This window comes from Mirounga angustirostris, unplaced genomic scaffold, assembly GCF_029215605.1.
Source record: "Mirounga angustirostris isolate CCGP_5_RB_7025 unplaced genomic scaffold, mMirAng1.0.hap1 SCAF_7, whole genome shotgun sequence".
Classification (NCBI taxonomy): domain Eukaryota; kingdom Metazoa; phylum Chordata; class Mammalia; order Carnivora; family Phocidae; genus Mirounga; species Mirounga angustirostris.
Window position 1 is genome coordinate 128,921,111 of NW_026991715.1, and position 15,629 is coordinate 128,936,739.

The 15,629-nt window shown below is 36.3% G+C and overlaps 1 protein-coding gene across 4 annotated transcripts in view; it reads left to right on the plus strand.

Moving 5' to 3' along the window:
• Positions 1–15,629, plus strand: part of ZFR (zinc finger RNA binding protein) — an 81,045-nt gene that overhangs the window by 32,302 nt on the left and 33,114 nt on the right. For all 4 annotated transcript variants that reach the window (XR_010413339.1, XM_045862916.3, XM_045862924.3 and 1 more), the window contains 6 exons: positions 2,934–3,125; positions 4,054–4,345; positions 6,219–6,412; positions 8,181–8,300; positions 9,305–9,450; positions 15,031–15,193. Coding sequence is in view for 3 of the 4 variants with exons in the window: in XM_045862916.3 (XP_045718872.1) it covers positions 2,934–3,125; positions 4,054–4,345; positions 6,219–6,412; positions 8,181–8,300; positions 9,305–9,450; positions 15,031–15,193 (1,107 nt within the window). In the remaining variant the exon portion in view is untranslated. The remainder of the gene's footprint in view (positions 1–2,933; positions 3,126–4,053; positions 4,346–6,218; positions 6,413–8,180; positions 8,301–9,304; positions 9,451–15,030; positions 15,194–15,629) is intronic.

Genomic DNA, 15,629 nt, shown 5'->3' on the forward strand with positions numbered 1-15,629 from the left:
ACATAAGAATTCTATTAAGAAAAAAATTTAAAAATGATTGTTAATGAAAAATGGGTAAATTATACTTTTTTCATGAAAGATACTTTGCCCTTAAATAAAACTTAAATTTAACTTAAAAGTTGTAATTTCAAATTAATTGGGGTTGGGGGTAAGATTGACTTTTTATTTCTTTTAGCGTCCACAGCTTGCTTTATAAAGCCTTTATACAAAATTCTTCAGCTTAGCACAGTTGGCTGTTGATTTCCTTAGCTGTTCTTAGAGGTCCACAAGTATATGAATAGAATTTTACAGCTGAGAAAGGATGACTATAGAGATCATTCAGTTTTACATACCTGAATTAAAGATGAGAGGACTTGTCAAATGTGTTATTTTTTGGAGCATTTAAATAGCAGAAGAAAATTGTCTTTCTGGAATATTAAAAATCCTTAAAATAAGTTCTTTTAACAGTCTGTAGTTTACAGGATAGCATTTCTAATAAGGCTAACTTTTGCATATGCTTTGTAGAATGTTCTTTCTGTGTAGTTTCCTTTGTGAGGGAATAGAAACTTTGGGAACAAGAAAGATGTGGGGAAGTGTCTTTTTCAAAAATGTCTACTAATGAAGCATGTAAAATATTTATCCCCCTTTTCCCCCAGGTTTTGTTTTTTTCCTGATTGTTACATATTAAAATGTATGATTTAGGCATGAGTCTTTATAAAGTCTAATGTGTTCAACCCTTATCCTGACATTATTTGTTAATTTTTTTTAAGAGTGTCTTTTTTTTTTTTTTTAAGGTTTTATTTATTTGACAGAGAGACGCAGCAAGAGAGGGAACACAAGCAGGGGGAGTGGGAGAGGGAGAAGCAGGCTTCCCGCGGAGCAGGGAGCCCAATGTGGGGCTCGATCCCAGGAACCTGGGATCATGAACTGAGCCACCCAGACGCCCCTTAAGAGTGTCTTTTTACATAAGAATTGACAAGCAGTTTGGTAGATAAAAGACATATTATTGGAAAAGGGACAGTCTTTGACTCTGTAGTAGTTTCTTTCAGTTATATTGTCTCTGCCCCACTTATGTACATTCTTCTTAATTTATTAGATTAGTTCTATCTACTTTTTAATACTGATTTTTTAGATTATTTTCAATTATCAGCATTCCCTGAGTTACACAAATTAGGGAATAATTGTGGAATATTTAATGTATGTGACTAGTTACATAAAACCTTCTTTCTCCCTATTTGAGTGTGATAGGAAATAGTCTCATTGTGATTACATGGTCAGGGGAGAGGGAGCAGGGGAAGAAGTATATATCCTGCTCTGCGATGGCTATTGAGAGGGGATGATGCTATGAGTGGCAAATGTAGACTGAAAAGATGTGTTGAGTGTCTGTTACCCATATAAAATGATAGAACATGGGTCTAAGATCATTGGTGAAAAGTCGCATTTAGAATGATATATATAAGGCCGACCATTGGTTTGGAGTGTGTAGATTTTTATGAAAGAATAGGCCAGGGATACTTCTGCAACTCAGAGGCAGTGCCTTAAGGGGCTAATGAGCCTTAGAGAAAAGCATCATTGACTTTTTAAGTTAGAATCTAGGCGTGGACAAAGGAGGGAGGAGAGTAAGATTCAGGTTTAAGGGGCCATGGTCCCAGTCCTGGTTCTGCCACTGTGTGGCTTTGGACAAGTTGAGACCTTCACTTCTTTGGGCTTTTTTTCCCTCGCTTATTAAGGACTTGCCCTAAGTAATTGAGTCTCAGACTGCTTCATGGAGCCACTTCAGGCCACTGCAGATAATGAGAGGAGAATCAGATGACTGGGTCTTAGGTCTCCCTCTTTTGTTCCAAAAACAGAGCAACTTTCCCTACTTCTGCATAAGATTTCATTTGGAGAAAGGATTATCTTGTTTAAAAATTAGAAAATCATTGCTTTAGGTAATCTCTAAAGTTCCATCCAGCTCTGAAATTCTGTGATGAATATACAGCTTAATGCTAATGATACGTCTGTCTTAAAAACAATTTTAAAAATAAAACATGAAAGAGGAACTATTGGCCCCACTCAAGAAAAAAGAGACAGCAGTCCTTATTAACCTCCTCATTTTAATAAATCTGCCTTCTTTAATCATCTGATTCCAGACAGTTTTTGTTGGTTTGGGGGTTTTTTTTTTTGAGGATTTTATTTATTTATTTGACAGAGCACACAAGCAGGAGGAGCAACAAGCAGAGGGAGAGGGAGAAGCAGGCTCCCCGCTGAGCCGAGAGCCTGACATGGGGCTCAATCCCAGGACCCTGGGATCATGACCTGAGCCAAAGGCAGATGCTTAACCGACTGAGCCACTCAGGCATCCCCAGACAGTTTTTAATATACAGTTTCACTATTTTGTTGGCTAGTATTATAATAATATTGTTTTTCCTTACAAATACATGTAATTTTGAGTGTTACGTATTTTAAATAAGCTTTTGTTTCAGGATGGCATGGGTTCTTATGAAAACACATTCTGAGTTAGAGAAGTTAGTTTTATAAATAAATATACCTGTTCGTAAAATGTCTTGTTACCATTCAGAAACTTTTTTTTTCATGATATAGCTACATTCCCTCCCGTATCTTAGTTCTACAGTTAAATAATTTCTGGAATGGTCACTCTGTCCATCATTATACATAAGCAATAAAAGATTCAAATTCTTAAAACTGGAAGTGGTTACCTTATATTAATATAGCTATGTATGAAAGTCCTTTGTAAATCTAAGTGTTAGGTAAATGTATTCTTGGTAAGCAAAATACAGAGAACCACAGATACATCACATATGTAGGGAATCCCACATGCTCTTGTTCAGTTGCTTTTATAGTTGTTTAGTGCTCATTATTAAATGAGTACTAGAGATTTGAGAATTGAATAATTTCAAATGATACAGATAGAAAATTAGCAAAGCAACATTTATCCTTTTTGTTTGAAACAGACTTATAAAGAACATTTAGAAGGACAGAAACATAAAAAAAAAGAAGCCGCATTGAAAGCCTCACAAAATACCAGCAGCAACAACAACTCTACTCGTGGGACTCAAAATCAGCTACGTTGTGAGCTCTGCGATGTGTCTTGTACAGGAGCAGATGCATATGCTGCCCACATTCGTGGTGCTAAGCATCAGAAAGTAGGTGTTTTTTCCCACACACCCTTATGTCTTACTCTGTTTTCTTTTACTTTTTCAATGGGAGGGTTTAAATATAGGTGGCTTTAAAACTTGAGAGCTTTGAGTGGCTTATAGGCCTTGTTTATATGCTAATATACATAAAGGTAACATCAAATAGTCATTGCTTAAAGAGGGAAAGACTGGAGACTTTTTTTCTTTGAATTAAACTAGATCATTTATTCGTCCAATTGGAAATTTGTTGTATGATTATTTTCCTCTTGTCATGCTTAAGTATAGGTTGGTATGTATGTGGCAAAGTTAATTTCATCTTTCTTTGCCTTGGTTTCCTCACCTTGTGGTAAATGGAGTATGTATCGAAATCTGCTTCACAGAGATTGGTTTTTTTGTTTGTTTGTTTTTTAGTTTTTTGTTTTTGTTTTTTTTTTTTCTTGCGAGAGAGAGAATGAGGGAGAGAGCACATGAGAGGGGGGAGGGTCAGAGGGAGAAGCAGACTCCCTGCCAAGCAAGGAGCCCGATGCGGGACTCGATCCAGGGACTCCAGGATCATGACCTGAGCCGAAGGCAGTCGCTTAACCAACTGAGCCACCCAGGCGCCCCGAGATTGTTTTGAAAGTAATGAGTTTTGTGTATACAAATATATAAACAAAAATATAACAAAGAAAAATATAGCTCGGATTTTCGTTTTATAAGGTCTTTTATGCCAGCTCAGAGCAACCAAGGGTCGTCAAAGAGTCATCCAAAAAGGGCTGGATTTTGTTTAGTTTATGTTGTTTAAAGCAGAGAATGTATATGTATAAATATACTTTAAGGTTTTTATTTAAAATGATAAATATCCATTTCCTTGATTTCTAAAAAAAAAAAAACTCTTTTTAGAAAAAGTTAATCAGTGCTTTTTGGATTTCCTCACAAATGTGCTTTTATTTTGTAGGTGGTTAAATTACACACAAAACTTGGTAAACCCATTCCTTCAACAGAACCAAACGTTGTTAGCCAAGCTACTTCTTCAACAGCTGTGTCTGCTTCAAAACCGACTGCCTCTCCCTCAAGCATTGCAGCAAGCAATTGTACTGTGAATACTTCATCAATTGCAACTTCTTCAGTGAAAGGTCTTACAACTACAGGAAACTCGTCTCTTAATAGTACATCTAACACTAAAGTATCAGCAGTGCCTACAAATATGGCTGCCAAGAAAACATCTACACCCAAAATAAACTTTGTTGGCAAGTACTAAAGATTCTGTGTTCCTCCTAACTGTGTTAAAGTGATGTTTCTCCTCCATTCCAGGACTAATCCTTCTGTTTTATGCTCTTGTACCCATCTCCCTTCTTCTCTGAGACCTTATTCGATCACTTAACTGTTTTTTTCTCTTGAAATTTTAATCCGTCCTGCATCTTCTAATGGCTTCTTCCTTTTCCTTTTGGTCATACAGGTTTACCTGTGTCTTCAATAATCTTTAAAAAAAATAAAAGAACAGACATTTTCTTACTACCATAATCCTCTCAAGCTGCAGCCTAATTCTTACTTTCTCTACTTTATACTTCTTATCCAGTCCTCAGTCTGTTCCAGTGTTTCCACCCTACTCTTCTGAAACTGCTTTCAGAAGTCACCAAAGATCTAATTGCCAAATCAGGTGACCAGTTTTCAGTCTCACTCTGGTTACCTCTCTAACATTTGACCGAGTTGACTGTTGTACCTTAAAGCTTAAAGTCTCTCTTATATGTCTACCCACCCCATTCTCAGGTGTGTCTATAGGTTCTCCTGCCTTCATGTTCATTAGATGGTGGTGCTACTAAGATTCTGATTCTGGTTCTCATCTCACTCTCCTCACCTAGTATTCACAAGTGGTCTCATTCATTCCAGTGCGCAGTAACTTTAAAATTTCTTGGGCAAACTCAAAACTCCCACCTTTTAGAGCTATATCATAGGAATTACCTGGTTATTTTCTGTATGGCTCTCTATGGCCAACCAGTGTCTCATTCTGTCACAAGAGTGTCATGAAATAATCTCGTCAAATTGCTGCGCTTTTTTTCACATGGAAAATTTTACTGACATTATTAATACTTGTTTATTGTCTCCTTTAGTTGTGTACATAGTCCTTTTGTTTCTGTCACTACAGTATTTCTACCAAAAAAAATGCCTGTTTTTCTTCATAGCTACTGCCTTGTTTTTAGGCCTTCAAAGTCTTTTCCTCAGAACTTTGTCTCTTACCACATTCAGTCTCTCCAAAGCTTATCAAAGTCATTTTGTTAAAATACGTGTCAAATTGTATTAGTCTCCTGCTTAAAAATTTTCAGTGGCCTCCTTGCATGTAGGAAAAAACTATATTCCTTAATTATGCCATCTGAGGCCTTCATAATCTGAATGTGTCATCACATCTGCCTACATAGTAATTGATGCTGAGGTCTCCTTGAATTTACCATAGTCTTTTAAACTTCATGTTATTGTGTATGGTATTCTACGTAGACATCATTCTCTTCTTTCTGCTGGGCCAAGTTCATACTTGTTAACTCTTCTTTCAAAGCCCAGCTCAAGTGACACACCCTTAGTGAAGCCTTTGCTAACTGGATCATGTTAGAAGGTAGAGGCTCCCTTTTTTTTTTAACTTAAAAAAAAAAAATTTCCACCACACTGTGTTCCTGTTTACTGTAGCACTTACCACATTGTATTATAATTATTTGTATCTTCCCTTAAATTGTTGGCACCTCAGAAGCAGCTACGCTATCTTACTCTTACATTACCAGGACTTAGGACGTTGCCCAGTTCCTTGGGAGGGAATTAGGGATACAAACGTGAATTGGGCTTAGGCCCTACCTTTTTAGGTACTTGCTATTGACTTTTAGGTATTTGCTGTTATGAGAGTCATGATGGGGACAGAGGATCACTGGGTGTTGGAGAAGGAAAAAATCCAGATATGTATTTCATTAACAGGGTAAAAAGGCCAAATCGTTAATGTGTTATTCAAAATTCTGATGTGTGTCAAGCAGGAGTTGGACTAATGGTGAAAAAATAACTTTATCTGAAATTTTTGTTGTGTCAGATTATACATTTACAAAAAGAAAATGAAAATTACTATATTCTTTTATGCTCTTCTAGGTGGGAATAAGCTGCAGTCAACAGGAAATAAAACAGAAGACTTAAAAGGAACCGAATGTGTTAAAAGCACTCCTGTCACCTCTGTACAGATTCCAGAAGTAAAGCCAGACACCGTGTCAGAACCAGTCACACCTGCGTCTCTTGCTGCTTTGCAGAGTGATGTGCAGCCAGTGGGCCATGATTATGTGGAGGAGGTATTGATTTGAGAATACCATCACTGTGAGATTAGTATAGGAAAGAAGTGTGTCACGTTGAGGGTGCCTGGGTGGTTCAGTCAGTTAAGCGTCCGACTCTTGGTTTGAGCTCAGGTCATGATCTCACGGTTGTGAGATTGAGCCCCATGTTGGTCTCTGTGCCGGGCATGGAGCATGCTTAAGAGTCTCTCCCTCTGAACAGATGCTTTATGCGTAAAATTAGATTTAGGTTACTTATAAAGGAATATCATAGGTATCTTTGTTAAAGTTTTTTAAAAAGCATGTCCTTGGGGCTCTTGGGTGGCTCAGTCGGTTGAGCGACTGACTCTTGGTTTTGGCTCAGGTCGTGATCTCAGCGGTCGTGAGATCAAGCCCTGTGGTGAGCTCCACACTTCAGCAAGGAGTCCACTTGAAGATTCTCTCCCTTTCCCCCCGCCTTCAAATAAGTAAATTTTTTTTAAAACAGCATGCTCTTTAGGCTTGCCTAAGTGACATCATAATTTTTTTTTTTTAACTTTTTCCTTACCAACACCATCACTGTGATGTAAGGTAACTTTCTATTTGTTTGGTAGGCATTCTTGTATCCTTCAAGTATCCTGCATATAAAGAGTAAAAAAAAAAAATTGTGAGCCGCAAAATAATGACAGAGAGAGCCAGTATTTCTCTCTGAACAATCATGTAGTTTCGTGTGTAAAATTAAAGTTGCTGATATATCACATCATGTTTATTTGATTTCTCAAGCTGATTAGAAATCTTCCTGTCTTACAGGTAAACTCAGTAAATTGAGGAATGAGGGGCCTGATAAATATATTCTATTAGCAAAAAGCCCAACATAGAGTGGTGTAGCACTATTTACTTTCACTGTATTATAGAACATACATAAGTTCTCTGAGCTTCAGTGTCCTTATCTGTAAAACTTGGATATTTCCAAAGTTGTGAAGATTAAATAAAGTACCTAGAACAGTACCTAGCATATAGTAGATTTTTGGTAAATATCTCTTCATTTTTTTTTCTCCCATCAAGAAAAATTACATATTATGTTGTCTTTGTTTACCAGATAGAAGACTGGATTATATTGTTTATAAGTAGTTCACAATTTAAAAATTATAGATCATAAGAGAGTAAACATTTGGTTATCTAAACGGCCAGGACACCTTAATCTTTAATGATATTGATTAATTAAGTAAGCCAAAACTTAAAGAGAATTGGCATTCAGAGCCAATCTTTAAAGCTTTCACAAATAATTTGAGCCATCCATTATAGACATGTTAATAACCCTGTACTTCTCTTCCTAACTGGTTGTGCATTTAGAAAAAAATTGACATTGATTTTCCATAAAGTTACATGTATAAAATCTTGAGATTTGTAGAAACTTGTATACCAAAATAATGTCTTTAATCCTCTTATTTCCATCTCCAAGAGCAGTACCTAGCCAGTAGCAGGTATTCACTATTTATTAGAGAACTATTATCCAATTGCATTTAAATTGAAATGTTTAAACATAATTAAAGGTATTGAAATTAAAGTTAATATCAAATGGAAATACATGCAGGTATACATCTTGCATGGCGCAGTTAAGAATTTTAACACTTATTTCGATTCTCTAGATTATCCTTTTAAAAAATTATAGGTATTGTCTCTTATTTTCCCCCCACTTCAATATTAATTGTTTACATTTATTCATCACAGAATCTGTGAGGGTTTGTGAGTGAAATCTTCAACTATAATATTTTGTTATGATTCTTGAATTCTTTTTTCCCATGTCAAGGTACGAAATGATGAGGGAAAAGTAATTCGATTCCATTGTAAATTATGTGAGTGCAGTTTTAATGATCCCAATGCTAAGGAGATGCACTTAAAAGGGCGAAGACACAGACTTCAATATAAAGTGAGTAAAATTTCAACTGTCAGGGCAGTTCAGTCGGTTAAATGTTTGACTCGATTTTAGCTCATGTCATGATCTCAGGGTTGTAGGATCAAGCCCCATGTCAGGTGTGGAGCCTCCTTAAGAGCCTCTTTCCCTCTGCCCCTCCCCGCCTTTAAAAATTTTTCAGCTGTCTTTTTTTATTTTAACACAGCTTGGAACATTCTACATAGAAAACACAACATCTAAACGTAACACAGTTCATGAACTCCCATTCTAACATTAGCATGTCATGTCTCACTTGGATTCAGATGTTTGGTTTTCATTGATTAGTTTGTTATACTTGGCTAAGAACAGTATAACCATATTTCATCATTTTTAGTGACTGTAACATTGCTTGGATCAAGTAATCATGTATATATATAGATAATTGCTTCACATAAAGTATTTTGAAAGAAGTATTAGGTCTCCATCTATTTACCTTCTTGTCTTGGTAGAATTTCCACTAAAATGAATTTTAAGATGAGGAATTCATTGAAAACACTTCAGATGTTAAGTTAAATCCAAATCATTTATTTATTTAAAGTTTTTAATTAGCCTAGACTAATGCATTAGATTCATGTGTTCCCTTCTAAACAAAGAGGTGGTAAAAATTAAAATAGTCTATTTTTTAACCCTCACAGTCAGACATTTAGAATCTTCTACTTACAAACAAGTAAAGGAAAATTAAATATCCATTAGTGCACTAAGGATTTCTTCTATTGGTTAGCACTAAGTTACATACTTTTTACATACTAAGTATCTCATCGTAAACTTAGTTAAGAATTTGGGGGATGGGAGGGGAAGAAGAATGTTTATTAATGTATTCTGAATCTTTCCTCTAATACAACTTATTTTACTGATTTTACCCTTAAAATAAATTTGCAACTGAAAGCCTCTATGATGAAAGAATATGGGGGACTGTATGATTAATAATACATGTAGATTGTTAGAGGGCATGCTAATTTTTTAAGTGTCTGCATTAACAGAAAAAAGTAAATCCAGATTTGCAAGTTGAAGTAAAGCCCAGTATTCGAGCCAGAAAGATTCAAGAAGAGAAAATGAGGAAGCAAATGCAGAAAGAAGAGTATTGGCGAAGACGAGAAGAAGAAGAACGCTGGAGAATGGAAATGAGGTAGTATCTTTAACTTTTAGTAGCATGATAGAAAGTGGTTCAGCCTTTCTAAAAAACTTAGCTATTCTGAGTATGACTCCTATTCAAAGCAATCCAGATTTATTTAGTGTACTTTAATTTTCACTTTTCAGGAAGATCATAGGTACAGGAAAGAAATGCATTAAAACTAAGATATTGGCTTTTCTAGTATTTGACCATGGCCTTGGTATTAGGAATTATGTGGGAAGTGGTGTCTTACATATATTAAATATATGAAGAAATAGTTGAATTATATATAGATAGATTTTTTTTTTTAATTAAACTCTACTATACCCAGTGTGGGGCTTGAACTCAAAAACCCAAGGTCAAGAGTCACCTGCTTTACTAATTGAGCCAGCCGGGTGCCCCAGAATAGTTTAATATTCTAAATAAATGCCTCAGTTTAAAACAAAAAAGAACATTTTGTTACATGATAAAAATATCCTGAGTATAAGATTTGGTAGATTCTAGACAATAATGTGTGCATTTTATAAAAGAAACGTCTATTATAGAAGCTTTAGAGGCTATAGGGAAGGAGAAAGGAGAAAACATATCTTCTAGAGATATATTAATATTTGGTTTTATTGATATAACTGACTTTTTTTTTGAGAGAGAGAGTGCATGCACGGAGGAGAGGCATAGAGGGGGGAGAGAGTCTTAAGTAGGCTCCATGCCCAGTGCAGAGCCCAGTGTGGGGCTTGATCCCAAAACCCTGAGATCTCACAAACCTGAGCCCAAAACAAGAGAGGAGCTTAACCAACTGAGCCACCCAGGCACTCCAACATATCCTTAAATGATAAAATTCAGGGGCACTCGGCTGGCTCAGTTGGTAGAGCATGTTACTCTTGATTTCAGGGTCATGAGTTCAAGCCCCACATTGGGTGTAGAGGTTACTTGAAAAAATTAAATGGTACAATTCAGCGGTTTTTAAGTAATACAGAGTTATACAGCCATCACCACAGTCAGTTTTAGAACTATTTTTGTCACCCCCAAAAGAAACCACAAACCCATTGGCAGTCACTCCTGTTTTCCCGCCAACCCCTACATCTATCCCTTTCTGTATAATATACAATATACTTCTGTCTATAGACTTAACTCTGGGGGTGCCTGTGTTGCTCAGTTGGTTAAGCGTCTGCCTTCCGCTCAGGTCGTGATTACAGGGTCCTGGGATTAAGCCCTACATCGGGCTCCCTGCTCAGCAGGGAATCTGCTTCTCCCTGTCCCTCTGTGTGCTCTTTTTCTCTCTCTCTCTCTCTCTCAAATAAATCTTTAGACTTATTCTGGAGATTTCACATAAATGGAATCATACGATGTATGGTCTTTTTTGTCTGCCTACTTTTTTTTTTTTTTTTAAGATTTTATTCATTTGACAGAGAGAGACACAGCAAGAAAGGGAACACAAGCAGGGGGAGTGGGAGAGGGAGAAGCAGGCTTCCCGCAGAGCAGGGAACCCGATGCAGGGCTCGATCCCAGGACCCTGGGACCACGACCTGAGCCGAAGGCAGACACTTAACGACAGATCCACCCAGGCGCCCCTGCCTACTTTCACTTAACATAATGTTTTCAAGGTTCATGCATGTTTTAGCATGTATCAGTACTTTGTTTCATGGCTGAATAGTATTCCATCATATGAATGTGTAACATTGTTCATTTATCAGTTGATGGACATTTGTGTTGTTTCCACTTTCAGGCTGTCATGAATACTGCTGCTAGGAGTATTTATGTACAAGTTTTAAAACATAATTTCAGGGGCACCTGGGTGCCTCAGGTGGTTAAGCATCTGCCTTCAGCTCAGGTCATGATCACAGAGTCCTGGGATTGAGCCCCACCCTGCTCAGTGGGGAGCCTGCTTCTCCCTCTCCTACTTCCCCTGTTTGTGTGCACGTACTCTCTCTGTGTCAAATGAATAAACTCTTTAAAATATATATATATAATTTCAAAAAATAAGAACAGAAGCATAATGTACACTTTTTTTTTTTTAAGATTTTTTATTTATTTGACAGAGCACAAGCAGGGGGAGTGGGAAAGGGAGAAGCAGGCTCCCTGCTGGGCAGGGAGCCCGATGAGGGGTTCAATCCCAGGACCTAGGATCATGACCTGAGCCGAAGGCAGACGCTTAACCGACTGAGCCACCCAGGCGCTCCTGTTCACATTTTATAATTCACTTTTTTCATTTATATGTCAACTTAAAAATTAAGCTAGGATTATTTTTATTTTTCATGACTGCATAGTATTCTCTTATAGATGTATAATTTTCTTTATAACTTGTCCCACATTGTTAGTGAGGTTGTTTCCAGCGTTTCTGTAACATAATTATTACATTGACCATCCTTGAGGCTGTATTATTGCATAAATCATGATTAATTGCTAATAATAATATTTCCAGAACTGGAAACATTTGTTTGAAGGAGACCCGTACTTCTGCCTATACTGAATACTGTAACTTCAGTGGTTTTCAGATATTTTGGTCTCAGGACTCTATACTCAGTAATTATTGAAGACTCCAAAGAGCTTTTGCTTAATGTGGGTTATAGCTGTCAAGATTTCACTATATTAAAAATTAAAACTGAGAAGTTTAATATTTATGAATTCATTTTAAAATGACATTTTAACTATATTTAAAATATAAACATATTGACTATATTATATTGCATGTATTTAATAAATATGGTGAAAATTAACTCTAAAATAACTAGTTGTTCACCAGAATAGTGAGAATGATACTGTTTTACATTTTTGCAAATCTCTTTAATGTCTTGCTTAAGAGAAGGCATCATGATTCTCATATGTGCTTCTGTGTTCAATTTGTTGTGATACCACATTTTGCCTCTGGATAACTCCACTGTACATTCAAAAGAGAATGAGAACGGAAAAGGTAAATGATGTCTTAATATTAAGACATGGATCCCCTGACAGGGCCTCAGGGAACATCTGGAGTCCTTGGGCCACACTTTGAAAATTGCTGCTGTAACATTAAAGTCCCTGCCAATGAGAGAAATACGAAATCCTTTTTTGGTTCGTTGGTTTTTGTTTTCAAATTTGAAATTTGGGGGTAAGAAGGGGAAATCTTTTCAAATTTGTTTCAGTTCAGTTTGAATTGTAATTATATTACTGGCAAATTTTCAAAAACTTCTTTTGAGTATAGTTGACACACAATACTACATTAGTTTTAGGTGTACAACATACTGATTTAGTAAGTTTATACTTCATGCTATGCTTACCACACGTGTAGCTACCATCTGTCCCCGGACAACACTGGTAATTCATTGACTATATTCCTTATGCTGTGCCTTTTATTCCTGTGACTTACTCATTTCATAACTGGAAGCCTGTATCTTCCACTCCCTTTCACCCATTTTGCCTGTCGCCTCACACCCCTTTCCTGTAGCAAACATTAGTTACCTATATTTATAGGTCTGATTTTGCTTTTTGTTTATTCATTTTTTTTTTAGATTCCATGTATCAGTGAAATCATGTATTTGTCTTTCTCAGTCTGACTTATTTCACTTAGCTTAATACCTTCTAGGTCCATCCATGTTGTTGCAAATGGCACGATCTCATCCTTTTTTTCTGGCTGCATAATATTCCTATGTGTCCATCCACATCTTCCTTACCTGTTTGTGTATTAATGGACAGTTAGGTTGCTTCCATGTTTTGGCTATTATAAATAATGCTGCAGTAAACATAGGGGTGCATGTATCTTCTCAAATTAGTGTTTTCATTTTCTTTGGGTAATTACACAGTCGTTGAATTATTGGATCATAAGGTGTTTCTATTTTTAATGTTTTCCACATTGGCTGCACCAATTTACATTCCCACACACAGCATACAAGGGTTCCTTTTTCTCCACATCCTTGTCAGCCACTTTTTATTTCATAAATGGAATTTTATTTCATGTTTGACCATTTACATTTCTTCTGTAGTAAATTGCCTATTCATTTTTTTTTTTTACTTACCTGTTGTTCTGTACAGACACTATATTGTAGCTATTAACCTATTATTAGTGTGTTATATTCAGCTAGTTTTTGCTGTTATGTATTTTTATTTTTTTAATATGTTTAAATATATCAGTCTCAATTTTTATGAATAATGTGCCTTTGTAATGCATTTGAAACTCTGTACTTAGATTATGGAACTTTTCTTCTTTTGCTGATATATCAAGCATTTATTAAGCACCTATGATGTGCTAGGAAATTGCATGTAGTGTGTTAGGCACTGAGTATGAATTGGTAAACAATGGATAAAAATCCCTGCCCTTATATAACTTAAACATTTGTGTTCAGTAATAACAATAAATTATTCAAAACTGGAATGAATGTAGTTTTCCAGAGCCGTCAACCTGTTATTCATTTTCTCTCAAGGCCTAAATAACAGAAAAGTATGTTTCTGTACTACTTCCAAGTTGGATGACCCAAAAAAAGCACACTTATTCCCAGCCTGAGGAAATTGGTAGTTTGTATAGAGCTACTTGAGAAGCATACTTGGGTTTTTTTGTTTGTTTTTGGAGAACCACACTTCTTTCTTTTATATTAAACAAATTTGTCTAATAAACCTTATTACTATCAAAATTTGCTTTAGAGACATGATTTCCCTTGGGAGTTATCAGTACCTAGTTTGAAGCTAAAAGACAGAAGTGAGAGTGAGGTAGTGAAAGAGAAATTAGATTCTGAAAATGACTGTTAAAGCAGAGATTATACAATAGCTGCCCACAGTCCAAGGTCAGCCCATGGATGTTTTATTTGATAAACACGGTATTTTTAATCTGAACCAACATTAAAGATTTTGAAAAACTTTAAAATCCTGATGATCTTGGGATTGCAAACCTTTATTCCCTTATGGCAGTAATTAATTGGGGCTGAGTAGCAGCTGTTCTCTCTAGCCAGAACATGTACTTTCTTTTTATTTTTTCTTCAAATTTTTATTTAAATTCTAGTTAGTTAACAAACATGTGCTTTCTACTTGACCATAGTCCTCTCCAACCTTAATATGTCCCCAAAAATGAGACAAAGTGAGTTGCCATTTATCACTGTCTTGCACTGTTGTTTTTCCTCATAGTAGACAAATTTGTGTATGCCTGTATCCTAAATGGGGAAATTAAAAGTAGTCTTCAGAGAGTCTCTCTAAGGAGAAAATAGGAGGGAACACATTTCTTTGGAGACAGGAAGATAATTCCTGAATGTGTGCTTCACGTCTTTCATTCATACATGTTACTGGTCTGGCCACTCTAGGTAGGCATTTAAGTTTACAATCTTTATCTTAAAGAGGGAGAGAGATTGAAAGGAACTCTGAGGTTTCTGGTGTTTGTTCCTTTGGCTTTGACATCAGGCCATGAAATTTTGTGTTGCTTTTCTCTTTGTTTTCTCACCTCTTTTCACTCATATTTGCATCCATTTACTTGTAGATGAAAGCAAGTAAAGGATATTAGATACAGTAGGGAAAAAGAAGGGTGTTAGCCAAGCTGATTTGGGACAATTTTTTAATTGCATTTTTTTTGTCATTACTGATGTAACTTCTTGGGTTGTATTTTTCTTAAAGGCTTGTAATGTCATTCTCTATTTTCAGACGTTATGAAGAGGACATGTACTGGAGAAGAATGGAGGAAGAACAACATCATTGGGATGATCGCCGCCGAATGCCTGATGGAGGCTATCCTCATGGTCCCCCAGGCCCATTAGGCCTTCTGGGAGTCCGACCAGGCATGCCTCCTCAGCCACAGGGGCCTGCAGTGAGTGTCCACTTAATTTACGTAGGGGGGTGAAAGTGTAAGATTGGTTCAGCATTAGAAGATAACAGTTTGGGGGGGCTAATTCTTAGATTTAATAGTCTCATAATCTCAATGTAAGTTTTTCATCTGATTTAGAATTTTCCCTCCTTTTATAGCTTCCTAACTAATGTCTTTATAAGGACTTCGTAGAGTTTCCATGAATTTTTCTTACTTTCAGTAAAAGCTAAACAGGAGCAGAGCTTTTGTTCTGTCAAGTGTTCTTTAACATTAGAGATTTTCTTTCTTTGTTTTTCTTGACATTTGCAAGAACAACCAATTTTGAAGGCAGCTGCTTTGCCTTCAAAATTATTATGTTCCCATTACCTGTTGTTGAGAATCTTTTTTCCTTCTTCAAATCCCAACTATCTAAAACCTGCTACTGCTTCTGAATTGAGTG